The sequence below is a fragment of the Akebia trifoliata genome, chromosome 15, assembly GCF_017979445.1.
Source record: "Akebia trifoliata isolate Shusen 1 chromosome 15, ASM1797944v1, whole genome shotgun sequence".
NCBI lineage: Eukaryota > Viridiplantae > Streptophyta > Magnoliopsida > Ranunculales > Lardizabalaceae > Akebia > Akebia trifoliata.
Window position 1 is genome coordinate 25753332 of NC_141389.1, and position 21474 is coordinate 25774805.

The 21474-nt window shown below is 40.6% G+C and overlaps 1 protein-coding gene across 9 annotated transcripts; it reads left to right on the top strand.

Moving 5' to 3' along the window:
- Window positions 1–1239: 1239 nt before the first annotated feature.
- Window positions 1240–21341, top strand: LOC147384815 (5'-AMP-activated protein kinase-like protein). 9 transcript variants are annotated; one of them, XM_086424820.1, is made up of 13 exons: window positions 1240–1541; window positions 1633–1770; window positions 3063–3264; window positions 3338–3566; window positions 14449–14671; window positions 15425–15488; window positions 15563–15613; window positions 15731–15784; window positions 16877–16996; window positions 17193–17302; window positions 20231–20282; window positions 20670–20842; window positions 20923–21341. In XM_086424820.1, exons 1-12 carry the CDS (start codon window positions 1375–1377, stop codon window positions 20790–20792), a joined length of 1533 nt encoding a protein of 510 aa, XP_086280946.1. In that variant the 5' UTR covers window positions 1240–1374; the 3' UTR covers window positions 20793–20842; window positions 20923–21341. The 9 variants fall into 9 exon arrangements, with proteins under 9 accessions (XP_086280946.1, XP_086280949.1, XP_086280951.1 ...); XM_086424823.1 differs by having other exon boundaries at window positions 20694–20842; XM_086424825.1 differs by having other exon boundaries at window positions 20718–20842.
- Window positions 21342–21474: the final 133 nt, after the last annotated feature.

A 21474-nucleotide genomic window follows, 5' to 3' on the forward strand; every position in this document is an offset into this window, starting at 1 on the left:
GTTTATCTATATAAAAAAAAATCTTAGTTGCCATTCGTCTCAACTGAGAGTGTCAATGGATCGATTTCAGTTTAGTTCCTAATGTTTTTAGAATTGGAAGCATAATATTTTTCAATTCTGATTCTTATTGATTTTGGTCTCAATTTTAAAATTAGTGGAACTGGAATTGCAACTACCAAAAACTATGGTTAACAATCGATTTTGATTCTTACTAAGTACATCAGATAAGAGCATTATATATTTTTTTATATGCAAGATATTTTTAATCATAAAATACAAACAAAAAAAACCTCTTTTTCAATAACACAATATGTCATCTATAAAAACATGGATATCATAATTACAAATTGTTCTAACAAATATAGGAGTTAGTTTTTAAAAAAAAAAAAAACCTAAAATCTATCTTCTTTACTAAATAATAAACTTATAGGATAGACAAATATTTTAATTTAGAACAAATTAATTCATATGAAAGCATAAAAAAAAAATAAGGTAATATCTATTCATTTGAAAAGGTACACAAATCTTAAATTATTTATAATATAAAAAATGATAAAAACAAATCGATTCCAAGTACTTGTTGTTACTCATCGAGTAGAACCAATCGATTCTGATTCTTATTCGGTTCAATTCTTTTTAAGTTTGACTCTAATCAGGTATTGAAAATAAGGATCCAGAATCAAAATTTTATTATTTATAATTCCAATCGGATTTCGATTAAATAGGTATTCATCGACACCTTTAGTCTCAAGCTCTAACCCCTCTCCTATCCATGCATTTTCCTTTCTTTACCTTTTTAAGAATATTTTTTCAATTATGTATTGGCTTTCCTCTTTTCTTTTTCATTAATACTCTTTCAACTTTAATATTTTTTTTTCTTCTCCAATTTTAAATAATACTCCTTTAACATTATTAGTTTTTTCTTTTACACCCTTAACCTCAAATAGGATGCCATCCTCTTTGGCATGGAAAAACTCTAGTTATCAAATAAATCATACATTATATCATAAATTGGAAGAGAATGAAATGAATTTTCAGATATTCATTTCAGAGAATAATTAATGATTTTTGTAAAGATGTTGAAGATGTAGGCTGTTTCAGTCATTTTCTATTAGTCTCTAAGTAGAAGATCACGGTCAAGGGGTCTGTCAGATATTCACCAAAATGTTGAGGGGCACACCCAAATTAAGTCATCTTTAATTCGATTATATCTTCTTGAAAAAGTACACCAGTTTTTCTGCTGCAAGCCTGCAATAGCTCAGTGATCACTGCTTAGTGTAACCGTAACTGTAACCTCATCCACTTATCAAACTCTATAAAACCCTAAAAATTTTAAACCTCTAAAAATTCTGCAAAATCTCTCTTAGAGCTCTAATGGCGGCTCTTTGTTACTCCCCAATCTTCTCATACTCTTCTCAGATTCTCTGCGCATTTCGTTTCTCAGTTAAACTTGAAGAACAAAGACAGCAGTTCAGATGGGAAACTCATCGATTTTCACCTCGCAATGACACAATTTCTACTTCTTCAAGCAAGAATCCAAGGTTTTTTTTTTTTTTTTCTAACTCAAATTCTTTTTGGGATTTCTGAGTGATCTTTGTTTGTTATATCGATTTTTCTGGTGATTCAATGCAGGGTTAGTGTGAAAGTTAGGGCTGGGAAGTCTGTGAAGAGCAATGATGAACTCTGTAACGATCTTCGGGAGTTTGTTTCCATGGTTGGGCTTCCTGAAGGTTATGTGCCATCTTTCAAGGAGCTATTGCAGCACGGAAGGTTCGTTTAATTACTCTGTATTTCTTTCTGATTAAGTTTTTCCAACGCATTCCTTGTCGATGTTTTTCACGGGCATTTAAAATTAGGTTAAATTAAGTTCTAATTAAGAACTGTATACAACAATAATTATCATGAAAATGGTTTGGTGAATACAGAAACGTTAATAAATGTAGAGAGCTACTATTGGGACCCCAACCAAAAATAAAGAAAATACATGAATGGTTGAGCATAAGTAAAAGTTGGGGCGCCCATAGAAGAGCTCTCTCTCTCTCTCTCTCTCTCTCTCTCTATATATATATATACATACACACATACATGAATGCTAGATTTCTATTTTTTGGGTTTAGGATTTTATATGAGCCTAATCATAAATCATAATTGTAAACAGCTATTGAAATTGTATAAACAAGAGTTATAATGTTGAGATTATAATTTACGCCACACCTTTGTAATGTCTGTTTTAATCTTTAATTGGGGTGTGATAAATAACTTAAGAAATTGGAGTGTAATAAGTAAAAGATGGGGTGCCGATAACAGCTCTCATTGGGAATTTTGATTCTTGGTTAGATGTTTGGCTCTTGAGGTAGAACTTCAAGTCTCCTCTTTCAAGGGTTTGGAAGCACAAAATAAAGATTCTATATTTTCACTGGTATAGCTGCATAAAGGTGAATCACCTTTCATATCATATTTGTAATATTTACCTCCAGGAGGTTAGCTCAATGGTAAAACAAGCGGCAAGGGTTTTCTGCCTCTAGTTGTGTGGCCTCTTGACATGCCCTGTTGCATGTCGGGAAACTTTCGTGAGGCCAAGGCGTGCAACTGTAGAAATGAGTCCATATCCCGAACGAGATGTGGGATACCTAAGTTATCAAAAAAAAAAAATTAAGATAGGAGGATATTTTTTTTTGGAGAGACAGAGTGAAATGTGTTGGACTCTTGAGCATTCAGAAAGGTGGTGGATAGTCATGAAAAGTATAATTAATTGGTGAAGGATAAAAATTAACAACTCCCTTTAAATCCATTTTAATAATAAATTTCTTCCAATATGTTATGAAGTTAGCTCCTCAATTACTCTTCCACTGAGCGTCAAACTAGAAGCTTAGAAGCAGTACCCCCTTTTTATAGGTTCGTGCGATTGCAATTTTCTTAATTTTTGACCAAAATGAATTTGATAGTGTTAAGTGTAAATGTAAAGGTGGGGGTATTTGTGGGATTCAAATTTTCTGGTCGAGTCGAACCACTTCTACTCCATCTCTCATTATAAAAGTATTTTCTCTATCTATTTCTTGAAGGTTTGATTCATATCTTTCTCTCCCCCCCCCCCCCCCCCCCCCCTCCTTCTACTCTCGTAGGAAGGACCTTGCAAACATTGTGAGACGGAGAGGATATAAGCTAATCACAGAGCTTCTCACGAAGTCTACTAGAGAAGATACCAACATTGAAATAAGTTCAACTGAAAATCTAGATGTTGGCAATGGTTTTGAAAATGAACCAGTAAGTCTGCATTTTTCTTGGTAGTTTATTCAATGGCTTCTCATTTGACAATGAATTTGAGATTTCTTGATAGTCTCATACATTTGTAAAAGGCCAGGACCAAAAAGTGGACGAATTGGCTCAAGAGGTTTCCTCATCAAGCGAGCATTCCATCATGGAAAACTATTTTTCTAGTGCAAATGGTGTTTCACCACCCGTCTCTAGTACCCAAAGTTGTGAATCTGTAGAATCTTCGACAAATTTATCCTTGATGGAAAAGGCAACGAAGTTTATACAGGATGGAGAATTGGATAATATTGAAGGTAAATTTTGATTCATAAATATATTCCATTTCTTTTTTGTTAAGTATAAACTACAATTTAGTTACTTCTTGCACTTGAATTTCTGGGACCTTTCTTAGATTTTTATTGTGAGGTGTAATCACTCAACATTAACAGTAGTAGTTCATAATAAATAAATAAATGAAGAATTAATTTGAGGCTTTGTCTTTTGTGTGTTTGGGGATGGTGGTGCAAAGATCCTTGGCCCATCAATTGATGGCTTCCTAAATCACTTTTTTATATCAGTAAGGCTGCTTTTAATGAGTTTAGTAACTCGATGTCGGTGGGATTTGAACCCAGGTCTTTGGTATCATCACCCAAAAAGACTTTACCAACTAAGCTAGCTAGCACTTGCACTTCCAAAATCATTAAATGCAAAACAACATAATCACTTAGAGATTAGAAGGGTTGTAGATGGAATGACACAACTCATACATCCCTAAAGCTTAGTGACTCTTAATATCTTTTTTCCTCCATTTTGCAGCGGCAAAATTGGAATTAAATCCCCTTCTCATTAACATAAATTCTTATATCTTCTTCATCATCATCTTCTATGCTCGTGGCTTTCATAATTTACCTTCAATGCATTCATCTTAGTTGTTCTTAATATCCCTTTTCATCTATATTGCAGCTGCAAAGTTGGAAGTAAACCCCCTTCTTGTTCACATCAATTCTTATATCTTGTTGGTCATCATCTTCTATGCTCGTGTCTCAACATTTACTTTCATTGAATTTATCTTAGTGAGTCTTAATATTCTTTTTTGTCTATTTTACAAATGCAGAGTTGGAAGTAAACCCCCTTTTCGTTCACATAAATTCTTATATCTTGTTGGTCATCATCTTCTATGCTCAGGGCTTTCATCATTTACATTAAATGCATTTTAATTTTGATTGAAATTCTATACCTTAACAAAATATATCAAGCTTCCTCCAAGTGATTCTATACTAAACTGATATTTATCATATGTCATAAATCCTAATACTACAATATAAATTTTCATGCTTTTATGGTTGCTTTCATCAGCTTTGGTAATCTTGTATGTGTGTGTGTGCGTGCTCGCACGTGTGCATGTGAGTATGTGCTTTTGATAGTAAATGGTTAGTGTAGATGCACGAAATGGCACTACACTTTTCTTCTCTTTAAGCTCGGGGGGACCTGCAAAACAGCCCACTCCGACGATCAAGTTAGCCAAATTGATCAGTGTTATGTGCTTAGAGAAGAAGAATTCGAACCCTTTTTTACCCATAGCTCTCTTCTTTATATAGGCGTTTATCTGGTTCGATTTCTGTGCCATCCTTTGAAGTGACCTTGGGCAGTTAGCCCACTCCCTGACATGTCAGCTGCAGGAGTTGTTGCAACTGCCCTGCCACCTCTGTGGTGACGTGAGCTGTGAATGCAGTCAGTCCATTGTCGCATATGTCAGATCCGTACAACCGACCTATGCTGCCTCTACCTATACCATTTCACCTACCGGTGGCTAAGGTCTGAGCTCAATCACTTTCCTGTACCCGAGGATCTCAATCTGCCGGGTTTACTTTCCGTCAAACCGAGATTTGGAGATACTTCCGAGCTCACACTCATGCCACGTGTCCTTATTCCAGAATTCCCCCCCACAATACCCCCTTTCGAGGATTCGGGCGAATTGCTCGGATGCTCGAGAATATCAATGAGAATTCGGTGAGCTGACACGTGGCAACCTCCCATTGGACCCCAACTAGGATTAATGATTTCTTTATGGCGAATCGTGTCTTAGCCTTTTCGTCCTTCGAGGGCGGCGGTCGATTGGTTTAAACGGCGCAATTATTGCATGGAGGACACGTGGCGTCCGGGGAATGGCTCGATTCGCGTGCAATGGGGTGAACGGTCATATTGGGCTTCTCAGCGTTTAATGCCTCATTATTGACCTGAGAAAACCCTGTCCGTTGATCTTGGGCGCACATCTCGAGGCCTATTTGGCCTATATATATCTCGCCCATTCCCCATTTTTACCCTTACTTTCATTCTCCCTAGCGTTACTCTGCCCAATAGCTTTCTCGCGTCTTCTTCTTAACTTCATCTGCACTTCTGATCGTGCCTCCGTTGTGCCTCGCCGTCGATCGTCACCTAGCGGCCAGAAGCTTCTCCACTCCTTCCAGAAGGACACAGCGGAAAAGGTAACCTGGTCAAGGTCCCTCCCCTCTCCTCTGTTCCTCCATCTTTTGCCCTTTCTCTTCTGAATGGCCAGGGGGAAGTCTTATTCCCCCGTTCGTCCTCCGCTGGACTCCGTTCGGGATGCCTTTGGTGTCCCAAGGGGCGTGGGTCTGTCCTTCGTGGACGAGACCCTTGTCCAACGCGAGTGCTCCCCAGGTACCTCAGTAGTATACTGGGGACAGATGAAGGCTGGCCTCCGAGTTCCCCTTAGCAGGTTAACTCGAGAGGTCTTAAATTTCTTTAGAAGGGCTCCTGGCCAGATGACCGGGAACTTCTTCCGTCTCATTCAAGCTTTCGAGCTAATGAATGACAGATTGGAAGAGGGTCTGCAACTCGGCCTACAGGACATTAGGGCTCAATTTGTCCTTAAAAAATGTCCGAGTAGGCCGGGCTTCTTCTATCTTTCAAAGAGGAGAGGGAAGCCGTCCTTGATCGAGCTCCCTGACTCGGACAAGGAATGGTTCCTATTTCCAATTCGGTTGTCCGGTCAGTGGGAGAGCGCTCCTGGGGACGAGCTTCCCCCTTTGACACACAACTCCTTCAACCCTCACGGTGAGTCCCTCTTCTCTTTCCCATTTAACTTTTCATTTCTCAAACTATCGGGTCTAACTCCCCTTTACTTGCGTCTGTAGGTCCGAGCAAGGACAAGTTTTCTGGTGAGTCGGTGGTGATAACGCATCTGTTATCTTACCCCGACCTTTATCACTACGTCACCGAGCTTCTTCCTCAGTCGCTCCGTCCTTCAGACATGGCCCTCCAGTCCAAGCGCCCGCCCCCAGTATTGGGGTCTGATTCCGAGGATGACGGCCCGGAGATTCACCCTGCCCTAACAGTGGGCGCGCCAGCGGGGACCTCTGCTGTGGGGGGAGCAGCCCATGAAGAAGGGGAAGAAGAAGAGGACTACCAACCTCTGCTAAAGAGGTTGAGGAGAGGTCCGGGGCCGCGCTCCTCAGCCCCCGCTCTTCCGTCTCCTCCACAAGGGACCCCTGAAGAGGGGCGACCGACCGAGATATCCCAGGTCTCCTCGGCTGGTTCTGAGCTCAGGGGGAGCCTGCCCCCACCTACACCATGGGCGACGCGCCCTATGATCGGGAGGAAACCAGTAACGGACAAGGATTCGGCCCTGTCCAATCCTGCCGTTGCTAGGGCAGTCTTTGAAGCGTCTGCGTTGCCTCGAGACGTGGAAAAGACTCGCCGGAGTTTCGCCAGCGATCCGGCGAAATTCTCAAACGACGCTTTCAGGGCTCTGGCGGCGGTAAACCCCTTCATTCCTTTTGAGATTTATTTCTTGGTTGCGATTTGATCTTACTAACCCCGTTTCCTTTTCTTTTCAGGCCCAACACGCCGTGGCCAAGCTTACTGAGGCCCGTGATACTTCTGCGCATGGACTTCGTGCTGCAGAAGATCGCATACTTCAGCTTGAGGCTGAACAGGGCGCGGCTGCGGCCAAAGTCCAAAAGCTCCAGTCAAGCTTGGATAGCGCACTATCCGAGCTGGAGCAGAATAAAGATCGCTTGGCGCTGGCTGAGGGGAAAATCTCATCTCTCGAGGAGCTGGTGAAAACCAAGGAGGCGGAGCAGGAGAGAGCTTTACAGGATCAACTGAACTCTCTCCAAGCTCAACTGGACTCTTCGGAAGAGGCCTGGGAGAAGGCGTACAATAAGCTGAAAGCGAAGCTGCGGAGGGCCGAGGCTGCGGCCAGAAACCCAGACGTGACTCCAGAAGCTGTAGCAGCGCCGGCTCCCGACCTTACCCCCGAAGTCCCTGTTGTACCAATCGAAGAACCAGTCCCCAATGACGCCGCGGTCGTAGTAGCGGAACCGGACGCCTAAGCACTTGTATTTTGTTTTAGTGATAATGATGCTTATGTAGTCGGTTGTGTATACATAAATGTAACTCTTTCTTTTGTATTAATGAAAATACATTTTTTCTGCCAATTCTTGCGTCTTCGAATAACACTTTCTAATTGGGCTCGGCTCCTGTTTAGGCGCCGAGGCTTTATCCTTAGACCAACTCCTCAGTTGGGCTTGGTCCCCGTGGTGGGACCAAGGCTTTTCCTCCGAACCAACTTCTCAGTTGGGCTCGGCTCCTGTTTAGGCGCCGAGGCTTTATCCTTAGACCAACTCCTTAGTTGGGCTTGGTCCCCATGGTGGGACCAAGGCTTTTCCTCCGAACCAACTCCTCAGTTGGGCTCGGCTCCTGTTTAGGCGCCGAGGCTTTATCCTTAGACCAACTCCTTAGTTGGGCTTGGTCCCCGTGGTGGGACCAAGGCTTTTCCTCCGAACCAACTCCTCAGTCGGGCTCGGCTCCTGTTTAGGCGCCGAGGCTTTATCCTTAGACCAACTCCTTAGTTGGGCTTGGTCCCCGTGGTGGGACCAAGGCTTTTCTCCAACCAACTCCTCAGTTGGGCTCGGCTCCTATGGAGGGGCCGAGGCTTTTCCTCCAACCAACTCCCCAGTTGGGCTTGGTCCCCGTGGTAGGACCAAGGCTTTTCCTCCGAACCAACTCCTCAGTTGGGCTCGGCTCCTGTTTAGGCGCCGAGGCTTTATCCTTAGACCAACTCCTTAGTTGGGCTTGGTCCCCGTGGTGGGACCAAGGCTTTTCTCCAAACCAACTCCTCAGTTGGGCTCGGCTCCTATGGAGGGGCCGAGGCTTTTCCTCCAAACCAACTCCCCAGTTGGGCTTGGTCCCCGTGGTGGGACCAAGGCTTTTCCTCCGAACCAACTCCTCAGTTGGGCTCGGCTCCTGTTTAGGCGCCGAGGCTTTATCCTTAGACCAACTCCTTAGTTGGGCTTGGTCCCCGTGGTGGGACCAAGGCTTTTCTCCAAACCAACTCCTCAGTTGGGCTCGGCTCCTATGGAGGGGCCGAGGCTTTTCCTCCAAACCAACTCCCCAGTTGGGCTTGGTCCCTATGGAGGGGCCGAGGCTTTTCCTCCAAACCAACTCCCCCTGCAACATCGTGGTACCAACACTAACTATCTGTCTTCCATCGCCCCCGAGATCCACGGCTTCGACTTCCTCAACTGTTACTCGCTGCTCGCGCAGCGGCCGCTTCTGTAATTGCTACGAAGATTCATTAACAGTTGGAGTTACCTTTCTCTTCTTCGGTGGGACGGCCTCGGGGCCTCGGTCTTGCTTCAAAGCCAGGTGAAAACACCTCTGCGCCATCTCCTGATCTCCCCTGATTTCCATTATTCCTTCCTTACCCGGAAACGAATAACTTGATGATAGGTCGACGGGACTGCTTTCATCTCGTGTATCCATCTCCGGCCCAAGATCGCGTTATAAGCCGAGTCTGCCTCTATTACCACAAATCTTGTCATTACCACTTTAGACCCTGCTGAGATCGGGAGTGTGATTTCTCCTACCGAACTGCTAGCGGCACCGTTGAACCCATAGACGAGGGTCGGCGTTGGCTCCAAACTACCTGAAACCCCCATTCTCTTAGCCGCGCTTAGGAAGAGAATGTCCACCGCGCTCCCCGAATCCACGAGTATTCTTCGGAGATCGACGTTTCCCACTGGAAGCGCGATTACTAACACGTCCTGATGGGGCCCTGCCGTCCCCCTTAGGTCACTCTCTGTGAATACGATTGCCCGGGGATCCGCTCCGTGGTTTGTCGTTCCAGCTACCCGTACTCCTGACGCCACACTGTTAACCCCGACCATATGTCGGATCTTTTTTACCTTCTCCCGAATCTCACGCCTAGACGGCACTTCGGCCCCTAATAATCCTGTGATGGTATGAATTATCCTGCGCTCTTCCGTCTCTCGACGCCCTCCTTTAGCTGGCCTTCTTCGCTCGGGCTTTCGCTCGGCTCTATCGGTAGTCTCCCCACTTCTCCTTCCTCCCGCGGAAACATAACCTTTGAGCTTCCCTGCATCGATCATATCCTGGATGATATGGCGCAGCCTGTAGCAGTCCTCAGTAGGGTGATCCTCAGCCTCATGATACTCGCAGAATGGTTTCCCGGGTTTCCCCTTATACCCCCGTGGCGGCTGAACGAAATCGGGCTCCCCCCTTATGTGCCTCAGTATCACGGATAGTTTTTCGTTGAGCGGGGTATACACCCGGCCTCTTTTCCACCAAGACTGCTCGTTCGAATCTCTCCGCCTTTTCTTACTTCCTTCCACTCCGGGGTGGGTCGGTACCTTTGAAGCGCCTACTCCTCCTTCGCTGTTAGCCACTGTCTGGGTGCTTCTTCTTCTGCTCTTCACAGATTCCTCCACCAGGATGTACTTTTCCACCTTCGCATACAAATCTTCTAAACGAGTAGGATCAGACTTGATCAAGGACTCATGCAACCGTGTTCCCGGGATCACCGCAGCGATGCACGCCGCGCATGCTGTGGCCTCGTCCATGCCCTCTACGTCCAGGGCTCTCGTTCGAAAACGGGTTATGAACGACCTAATACTCTCCCCGGGCTCCTGTCGAAGGTTAAATAGAGTGTTAACTCCGACCTTCTTCTTTCGCAGGTGCACGAACTGCCCAACGAACGTTTCTTCCAGCTCGGAAAAGTTCGTAATGGACCCGGCTGGTATGGCCTAGAACCACATCATGGCCCCGAGCCTCAGTGTTGACGGAAACAGCTTGCAGAGCAACGGATCATCATTTTGGTACAGCACCATTTGACTTCTGTAGTGCAGTATATGGTCCATGGGATCTCGCATCCCGTCATAAGTTTCAAACTTTGGCATGTGGAACGACCTGGGTGGTTCTGACTTCATTATCGCCTGCGAGAATGGTGTCCCTTTGAGTTCCCGAATTGCGTTCCGTACCTTTTGCGCGGGATCCTTTCCTCGCGCGAATTCCTCATCCCTCCTTTTGAGCATCTCCTCCACTTCCTTCCTCGTCATGGTTTCTTTAACTTCGGAGCTTCCCTGCTGCGTTCTTACTGCTGCTGAATCTTCAGTCCAATCTACCTCCGTTCTTGCCGCTCGAACAGGATGGTCGCTACTCTGCTCTGCCCCTGGGCCTTCCTCGGTCTCCGCACGCTCGCTTAACCTTTGCCTGAGCTCTTCGTTTTCCTTTCTTATTTTCACTATCTCATCATTTTGTTTCTCCAACCCCCTGCGCATTTCCTCTCTCATCTCTGTGAGTAAGTTGTACATTGCTAGCATTGGATCCGGCGCGTTTGGGGGCGAGTCTGCTGGTAGTGGGTTTGATGGCTCTCCACGATTTTCGCCTCTAGCTCTTCCCATATTGGTCGTTTTTCTCCTTGTAAGTTTCCCACAGACGGCGTCAAATTGTAGATGCACGAAATGGCACTACACTTTTCTTCTCTTTAAGCTCGGGGGGACCTGCAAAACAGCCCACTCCGACGATCAAGTTAGCCAAATTGATCAGTGTTATGTGCTTAGAGAAGAAGAATTCGAACCCTTTTTACCCATAGCTCTCTTCTTTATATAGGCGTTTATCTGGTTCGATTTCTGTGCCATCCTTTGAAGTGACCTTGGGCAGTTAGCCCACTCCCTGACATGTCAGCTGCAGGAGTTGTTGCAACTGCCCTGCCACCTCTGTGGTGACGTGAGCTGTGAATGCAGTCAGTCCATTGTCGCATATGTCAGATCCGTACAACCGACCTATGCTGCCTCTACCTGTACCATTTCACCTACCGGTGGCTAAGGTCCGAGCTCAATCACTTTCCTGTACCCGAGGATCTCAATCTGCCGGGTTTACTTTCCGTCAAACCGAGATTTGGAGATACTTCCGAGCTCACACTCATGCCACGTGTCCTTATTCCAGAATTCCCCCCCACAGTTAGCAAGGTGAAGTTGGGTTCAAGGGGGTTTGAAACTGGGATGTAGGAATAACACTCCACACATCTTACCAACTTAACTAAGTTGGCATTTCGGTAATATTATGTTTAGTTGGGCTATTATCTGCTCAATGCATCACCTTACCACATATGCAAAGTACTTCCAAATCACCACCACTTCCAAGGGATATTTTTTTTATAGGTATAAGGTTAGTGGTTAGTAAATGAAGTTGGGTTCAAGGGGGTTTGAATGCGTTGTTTGGGTTACAACCTATTACAACACACATGGGTATCTATTCAATGTGATTGAATTAGAATAATTCAATATTGGTTTTGGGATCCATCATTTGGACCAAGCCAGTTCCTTCTAAAATATCTTTCTTTGTTTGGTTGGCGTCCCTTGGGAGGATTCTCACGTTGGATAATTTGATTGTTCGGGGTTGGATCACTCCAAACTGTTGTCCCCTTTGCTTGATGGACAGTGAAACTGTAGACCATGTTTTAATTCATTGTTCCTTTGCTCACAATATTTGGTCAACTTTCCTTGGGCTTTTCCGTACTCATTGGGTCTTTCCGTGTAAGTTCTCTTCGTTGTTGGAAGAGTGGGCTAACAATGCTTTCTTATCCAGGAAAAGATACCTTTGGACTATTCTTCCCTCAGCTATTGCTTGGGGGGTGTGGAATGAAAGAAATAACAGGGTGTTCAATAACAAAATGAGAAGCTCTCACGGTAGATTCTTGGAGATTTTGGGCTTATTGTTTTTGTGGTCTAAACAGAATATAGATTTTACGGGAGTTACTTTCGATGACTTTCTTTTTAGATGGAACGCTTTATGTAATCATTGACTTCTTAGCTTTTTTTCTTTTGTAGTTCTTTGCGAGGCCTCCTCGGCCTCCTTGTATCTTTCCCCTTCATTAATTTATTATACTTATAAAAAAAAAATAATTCAATATTGGTTATTGAATGTGTAGTATTTATTCAATTGATTATTGAATGTGTATTTGTAGGTTAGCAAGGTGAATGGGTAATTTTCGTATATTTTGAGCACTATAAACCTTGAATGTGTTGTCGATCTATGGTTACTTTTAGTAGATGTGCCAATGATATTAACATGAGATTTGATGATAGATTATGATATCACCACTTTGTAGGAACAATTACAAAGCCCTAATACTAACCTGATTTTTCCTCATTTTTTTTTGTTTTGAATTTTGTGAAATTTTCCCATGCCTACATATTCCCAAACCCTGACTTGATGACTGTGTATCCAACTTTTCATAGACTCAATTCTATTCCATGATGATCTAGTTTTGTATGATAACCCGTATAGAGAATAGAACAAGGTATCATCTCTATCCACACTTCACATTAGTTGATCAGATGGAATCAGCCTCTGAGTGATGATTCTCATTCACAAAGATTTTTTGGTCGATCCAACTTGTCTAGTTGTAATAGACTTGTTTTTGTATTGGCTCTCAATGAATTGGGATATTAGATGAGTATCGATATCAAAATGTGTAACATCATTTGAAGTACCAACTTAGCTACGGTGGTAAGACATGCAAAGTGTTTTTCCCACGTCCTAGGTTCAAACCTCCTTGAACCTAACTACACTTTGCTAAATGCTAACTAGTGACCACTAACCCTTAAACTATAAAAAAAGAAAAAAAGAAAATGAGAAGTATTACTCCTTGAGAAGACTGATGATTCACATATGCTAATATTTTCTAGATCAATCCAGCTTGCCAAGTTTTAATTGACTTGTCTTTGTATTGGCTTCCAATGAATTGGGATCATGGATGTGAATACTGGTATCGATAGTATAGTATTAGATTTCAACATATTTCCCAAAATACACTAAAATATTTTCATTTCCACAATCTCTAACATGAAATTTAACCCACATATTTCGGTGGAAATCATTGTTGATTTCACAAAATATTTAGAAGAATAGGAGAATTTTGACCCAAATAATCAAAATTTAGGTATACAAAATGCAAGTTTTCGGTGTATATATTTTGATCAACAATAAAATTCCACCGATATATTCTTTGTTGAAAAAATTATATTAAAAATATTAGTAAAATGTATAAAAATAACTAAACTTATAAAATACTTGTAGAAACGACTTATAAATTACACAAAATGACAATAGTCACTAAAGAAAATTAATCAGAATATCAAATTGTTAGTATAAATGACTTAGAATTAGTTAGGTGCCTTTATCATCTTATTTGTTGTATTCTAAGCATATTAGTACAACTGTACAAGGGTTTAAAATTGCATTTTGAAGCAATGTTTTGGTCAAGAAAAAATTTCAAAACAGTATCAACTGGAACATTCCCGAAATATTCAACATTTCGATTTTTCATTCTCGGCCAAAATCAGAATGTTATGTGAAAACATTTTGAAACGACACCAAACTTTGAATCATGATTAATACGTTCATATAAGCATACAAATTAGGCTTGATCAAACCGCCATGCAAGTTTTGTTTCTCATTGTGATTCATGCAATTCACAGTATGCTTTTGTGTCTATACGTGGGAAATAACTATACCTTCAAAGGCATTGGGCGTCGGAACTGCTTTGGAAAGAGTGGTATTCCAGAATGATTGTGAAGTTAAGAAGAGTGTTTACATAAAAGTTATGATATGGTTTTTAACACAAAAAAATATCGAAACCATGTTGTTTGTTTTAATTTCCACTCTTTGCAATTATTTTAATTCTCCACATAATTTCTTTTGTATATAAAACTTTACCTTTCCTCACAAAAATGTCAATATTTACCATACAAGTCAAATTGGATATTCTTTATACAACGTTCATTTACATCTTAGTAGTTTCTTTTATCTTTCAGTATATTATTGAACTAACAATGTTCCATTTATCCATTTGGTGCTTTGAAAATGAAGATAAGGTCTCAGATATTGGATATTTCATTTCGAGTACAAATGGTATTGATGAAGGTGAAAGTTGCACGGAATTGGACAACAAAATACAAGTTGAATCAGGGCACCCTGGTGAAGAGAGTTCAAAAACTGAGGCTACTGAAAATAATGCTTCTCCAATATTAAATACAAATGTCTTGGTCTCCACACTGCGCTCGCCTCTAGCAACAGAATACAATACTCAGGGGTTAGTCTATTGCTCAGATGAGAAATTCTGTCTTGTTGAAAACATTCCTAGTAGTTCTACATATTTCAAAATGTTTTACTTGTGCTATTTTAATTGTTATAGTTTTGCCATGGGATACTCAAGTCATACTTATTTTTGGAATTTTGGTGTAGCAGTGTAAATTAAGACGATAGTAGGGTGTAATTTTAAATTTTTTGCAAGTCATTTCTATATAATAAAACACAACCATGGGTCCCACCGTTGTTACAGTTATGGGGGATAAATGTCCCATATATAATAAAACACAACTGTAGTTCCCACCATCGCTACTTATATGGCATAAACGTCCCATCAGCTACAGTTGGATAAATGAGTAGGGTCTACACCATACCACCTTGCCTTTCCTCTTCACCCCTTGAACTTTACTGTCTTTCCTCACCTCCTCCCGCTTTTCAATAATCTCTCTCCAATGTTACTATCTTTTACCCCTTTAACCCCAAAGAGGATGCTTATGCTGTAGGCACGAGCAAACTCTAGTTTTGGAACTAAGCTGTTGCTTATGTTTATTATTTTCTCATGCTTGTAAAGGTGCCGATGAGCTTAGTTGTGTTGTCGGCTTTGAATATTTAAATACACCTGTTGTACATCTGGCTTCGTTTCACTAGTTATTTTATCTTTCCTTAAGCAGTAATTTTCATTTTGATATGTTCTCTCTATTATGCTTGGGTTGGATTTCGCATTTTATGTAATTATCGTGCTTTTTGGAATGTGTAGGGATGATTTATCGTTAGCTGAAAGATTTAACAGTGCCCATCCTCACGAGGATTTTGATGTTGAGGTAGTCTTTTTGCTATAAAAATCATTCGCATGGTTGATTGGTAAATTTGACTTACTCTTCTAGTTGTAATGAAGGTCACTGAGAGGGACAATCAAGTTGAAATCCATCGTCTCAAAGTCATGCTGGTACAACCTTCATGTGCCTTCTTGTCCTTCTGTCTTTAGAGTTCTGCTTGTGTAAGGTCTACCTATCATATGACCTGTATAATCTGATTTTTTTGACATATTCTTGGATGTGCTCAGCATCAAAAGGAGTTGGAATTGTCTCAACTAAAGGAACAAATTGAGAAAGAAAAGGTATGCAAGCATCGTTATTCTGACCTAGATTAATTAGATGAATTGTTGCCATCTAAATAGCGTATTTTATCATCAGTTTTTTCTTCTACTGGTATATCACATGTATGCATCTTTTCACCAAAATTTGGAATTTGTTCGTTTGGTCACTAATTTTCAGATGTAGGAAATAGAGATATCACTCTTGGTGGTACAGTCTACATTGAATTTTGAGCGCTTTTCCCCGTTTACCTTCTTTGCGATGTATTGCAATTGTACTCCCGCATGAATTCATAAACGCTAACAAGATCCATCGACAAAATGACTTTGTGATGTAGCGGAAGCGTGTGAATCAATAGATTCGATAGGTTGTGATCAATGAAACACTCAAAAGCAATTTGAATCAATAGATTCAGTTGATAAACAAACAATAACTTGAAAGAAAATAAAGTATAAAGCTAAAAAGTAAATTCAGAGAGAAAAAAAAAATTGAATTGATTGATTGTTATTAATTTTCGAATTTGGAGCTCCTTATATAGATAATTTTTTTTTATCAATACCTTATATAGATAACTCTATCAGAACAACTTAAAATCCTACTAAAATACCAAAAATTAATAAGAAATATTTTCTAATTATAGCCTAAATAATAAAAATGAATTTAAAATATCTATAACATAATACTAACTTTATAATCCTATTAGAACTCATATTGGACTCTTCTAATTATAGTCTAAATAATAAAAACAAATTTAAAATAAATTAGAAACTAACAAGAAATTGTATTCCTAACATAACTATGAAATAGAAATCCTACTAAAACTCTAACTGGGATTGTAGATATCTTGCATCACTTTGGGTGGAACATGGAGATTAGGTAAGAGCTAGGGTGAATGGAGTAGTAGTATAAAAAGCTAGTTAAGTGATTTGAGATCAATTGAAGGCAAAGTCAAGTTGTGGAGGGTGGGGTAACGATACTAATTTTTTTTTCCACATCACATTGATTTTGTGGCCATAAAACTCCCCTGTAATATGAATAACGACATGAGTTCATTCTCATTGAAGATTACGTTGAAACTAATTTGTAAACTTTTTTCCATCCTTTTTTATTTCCAGTTCTCTTTGTCGACTTTGCAAGCTAAAGCAGAACATGAGATTGGCAAAGCTCAAAAGTTAGAGCTGGCAAAAGATGAAGAATTATATGCTGCTGAAGAAAGCCTTTCTGACCTAAAAGAGGTATCACTTAAGCTCGTTCATTTAGAGATCTTTCATCTGGAATTAATGTGTCTCGTCTATCATACTTCCTATTAGCTGTGCATCTATTCTTTCAATTTCCAGGTCATCTTGTTTTTGTTCTCATACATAGTTTGACGCTAAAACTGGTATCTGATTATACTTACTGAATGGGATCGCTTTCTATCGATTATTCTAGGTTCAGATTGAATACTGGGGTAGTGGTGAGACTGTGGAGGTAGCAGGTAGCTTCAATGGTTGGCATCATCGAATTACAATGGATTCTGATCCTTTGTCTGGTGGATCAAGGTAGTCAAATGTCATTCATTTCACTCATGTTTACAGTGGTTTCTTTAATGCTATTTATTTATTGATGTATCATTCTTTATGTGTTATATTCCCAATAGGAGAACTTGTACTATACACATGGGTGCTTGAATGCCTTCTCTCTACAGGTGCATTACTTCTCATTTGAGGAGCCCCCATCAGTTCTGTTTTTCATATTGCACCGCCTGTCTTAGAAGAAACGTTTTCATCTTTGTGCTCAACCCTGAGGCATAAATAGGTTTTTTTTTAGAGAATATATACATGGAAATAGTTCAGTACCTATATATGCCATCGTTGTCTGGTGATGTACGATTCTAATACCAATTTATTTACTGGTGAGCCACTACTACTGCTTCACTAATCAGAGTTTTGATGGTGCTAGCACATGAACTTCTTTTGCAGTAGTGCCTGGTCTGGCATGAGTACTTAGTACTTGCAAGTTATAACCTGTTTTTATGTTGGTCTATCCTCTGGAGGGCTGGGAAAGGTGGGTTAGTTTTCCTTTTTCAAGATTCTCTTTGCATTGTGGCATTTGCATAGAGGGACACCCTTATCAGGTTTTGTAGATTGGTTGTGCCTTCCTCTTTCCTATGTTGTACATGTGGGCACTTCAAGGGTGCTTGGACAACCCATTTAATTGGTTCCACCTAGGAGATCTCCGGGGTAAAAAATCAGCTTGGTGAGGTTATAGCCGTACAATAGTAGACTTCTATCTGGATGGTTCAAGATTTTTTTCCATATAAAAGAATGAAATAGATTGGATTATCAAACCAGGCTGATATTTAGCCTAGGAGATTGCCTGTGTATCCATGGAATAGTTGGTGGGGACCCCTTTTCATCTGAACCATGAACCAGGTAATATGTAAATAAGGAGCATGGATGTAATGTAGTACTTTGCATTTTCTAAGATGCCTAGATATTGATATTGATACGGAAATTGGATCCGTGGAGCAGGGATATGGTTTAAGTGTCATGGAATATTCTGGTGGGCTCTGAAAGATGGGTAATTTATACGTTGGATATCAAAAAACCTTATGCAATTTTGGATTGGTTGGTCTTAGAGTATCTAATGGAGTTATAGGAAGGTTAGGATTTGAGAAGACATTTAGGGATCAGATTAAAGTCTGAAAAGTTTCATCATCTTTATCTATTTTCAATGGAGTTTCAGAAGCTTACTTTAGGAGCTGTGTTCTCATCCTTCATTGGCTTTCAATTTTCTCGTCTCTTTTCCTACTTGTAGTAATGGATGATGAGGTTGATAAGGTCTTGCCAATAGGCTGATTCTGGCTTTCTCCTAAACCAAGTTTGTAGTCGTTTGGTCGCTGTGGCACGATGGAGAAGATGTGAGAGAAGGCTCAAAGAAAGGAGAAGATTGGAGAGATGAGGCAATGACAAATCAAGGTTCTTTCTTGGAAGATTAGTTTGCTTTCGGAGTCCAAGGAACTGGGTATTTATTCACAAGAGGATGGCTTGTAAATACCAGAGATACCCCAGGCCATTGCCATATTTTCTGTTGCATCTTCTTTTGTCAGGATTTGCCACTGCCTACCTGACATCCATATTGACTTGCATGTTGTAGACTTGTAGGTACGGCATTGACCAACGAACAATGCATACTCCCTAGACAATTGAGCATGGCATTGCCATTGTGGGTTGTCATGAAGAAACCATCATTGCATGGCTCTCTGAATGGTGCATTGACCCATGTGTAATACAATAATGACTTGATTCAATTGTTCAAGTCCTCTGGCTTTAAGTCAGGTTGACTCACTAGCCTGCGAAGTTGCTTGAGTGACAACAAAAGGCTATGTTGGGGGATAATGTTTTTCTCTTAATCCTTGACATGAGCTGTGAATCCTTCGAAAACACATGACCATGAACTGCGAATCCTTAACATTGTTCGTTGTCTTGTTTAGGATTGCAGTTTAGGGCAACTCCAATGGAGCCATTAAAAAACAGCAACTAAAAGGTGCCACGTAGGCACTTTTACTTCCCGCTAACAAACAAATTCCCCCAGCTAATTATGAGCTCCATTATACATGTTAAAGCTCCCACTTCCTCCACACCGATCCCACACCCCCACCCCCACACCTCAATGACTCTTTTTTCTTTTTTAATTTTGAATGGGCTGAATGCCAACTTTGCTGGCTAAGTTGCTTATAATGGAGCTATTTGTGGGTTTGTTCGTGTCAGACCCACTAACGTTTTTCTTTTCTTTTTTCTTTTTCATTGTTTGCTCCAATGGACTCACCAAAAACACTTTTTAGTGTGTCAGACTTAAAAGACTTTAAATATGACTAACAATTTAATTAGTCACATTGGCAATTTACCCATCTGAATTTAAACAAAAAAAAACTGTTTATAGAAGAAGAAAGGAGCTAGTAGAATAAAAAATATAGCCGCTGGGGTAGAGGGGTGGGACATGTATGGAGGAAATGAGGGTTTTAAAATGTACAATGGACCCCATAGTTAGCTCGGGGGATTTGTTTGTAAGTGGGTAGTAAATTTGCCACCTTTTGGTGACTGTTTTTTAATGACTCTATTCCTCAGTTTGTTAATTAATTTAGTTGCATGTCTGAAGATAAAGTTTAAAGACCTCCTTGAATCGCCACATTTTCACCAAAAGAGACTTTTAAGAGCTATATTTTTGGCAAATAAAAGATCAGCGCAAAATTATCTGAGCACTCCTGGAGACTTCTTTATAAACTTACTGGCCGTGTGTGTATAAATAAAGTCAAGGTGCTAAGTAAATTCAGACCGTTTGTCTTATTTTCATTTATTCCACTCTACGATGTTGTCCGGATCTGCACCTTGTCTCTGGTCTCCTTGAAGTGAATTGGGCATGTTCATTGGTTTACTAAAAATCATTGTTGGAATGGTGGCTTAATCTGATAATATTGCTTATTTCAGGAAATCCCAACTATGGTCAACGGTGTTATGGCTTTATCCTGGGCTTTATGAGGTGCACACTTCTACCGATCTACCTAAGTGACATGCTTTAATGATAGATTTGTCATGTGTAAGCAAAAGTACTTGCTTTCAGCTTTGCTGTCTTCACAAATCATCTCTGCTAGGAGAATCTCTCTTAATTAATTATGGAATAATGCGTAGTTTTAAGTTTTCAGATGTTTTCCCCATTTTCCATGTGTTTCAATTATGATAATATGTTCTTCTTGAGATATCGCTCTTCCTTTCGTTATTGATGAGATCCATGCCCTCTGCTTTGGGTTCAATCATCGTTGTCCAAGCATGAATCACCCATTTTGTGTAAACCAATGCTAGTCCAAGTTTTAATCTTCGAAAAAAAAAAAAACTAGCCGGAATAATATTTTATGAGCCTAAAGTATAGGGATGGACCATTTTCTATGATCAGATAAAATTCATTGTTGATGGGCAGTGGAGGACGGACCCCCAGAAAGAGTCGGTAACTAGGGGTACCATACAGAACAATATCCTCAGAGTGGACAGGTGATATGGTTTTGGAAAAGAAGACACTCTGTGCGCACTCAGTCGCCTATCAAGGTATCCATTACTTACATTATGAAATGGTTTGAGATTTACAACTAATATGTTGTTTCCTGCTTTCCTGCTCTGCTAAACAGGCTTAAACCAGAAAGTTAGATCTCGCTGTACAGAAGTTCTATGGCGTCTTTATCAAAAAGTGTACACTTATGGCACAAACATGAACTGGACTAGGCTGCAAGTTGTCTGGCACCAGAGCATCACTAATAATGTTGAATTTCCTTAGTATGAAGTGGAGGACTCAATTGCATAGTCTGGCACCAACAAGTCTTTATTCTCAACTGCAATAATTCCTGATGTTTCTTCCATGTCTTTTCATGCTTATTTGGAGTCTGTAATTCTCTTTAAGATGGCAACTTGGGAAGCCTCATCAACTGTTGGTGTATACCATGACTTTTTTATGAAGCGAAGAATACATTTTGAAAAGGGTTAATTCCCAAATAATTACAAAAGTTATCAATATTTTTGAAATGTTAATATTGATAAAATCATCACGAAATGTTGACAATTTGTTTTAACTTGAGATGAATTTGTTTTGGTATGTTTTAGTAAATACCAAAACAGACTATTTTGATCATATGAGAAGACATCAAATATCGATCTGGCTTGAAATGAAAAACCCACATGAATAC

Excerpts from the sequence above, each read along its gene's own strand:
- LOC147384815 (XM_086424821.1), top strand. The coding sequence starts at position 1,375 with ATGGCGGCTCTTTGTTACTCCCCAATCTTCTCATACTCTTCTCAGATT. Across the intron at positions 1,771-3,062 it reads GAGCTATTGCAGCACGGAAG|GTTTGATTCATATCTTTCTC; the intron begins GTTCGTTTAATT and ends TATTTCTTGAAG. Across the intron at positions 15,614-15,730 it reads ATCGTCTCAAAGTCATGCTG|CATCAAAAGGAGTTGGAATT; the intron begins GTACAACCTTCA and ends GGATGTGCTCAG.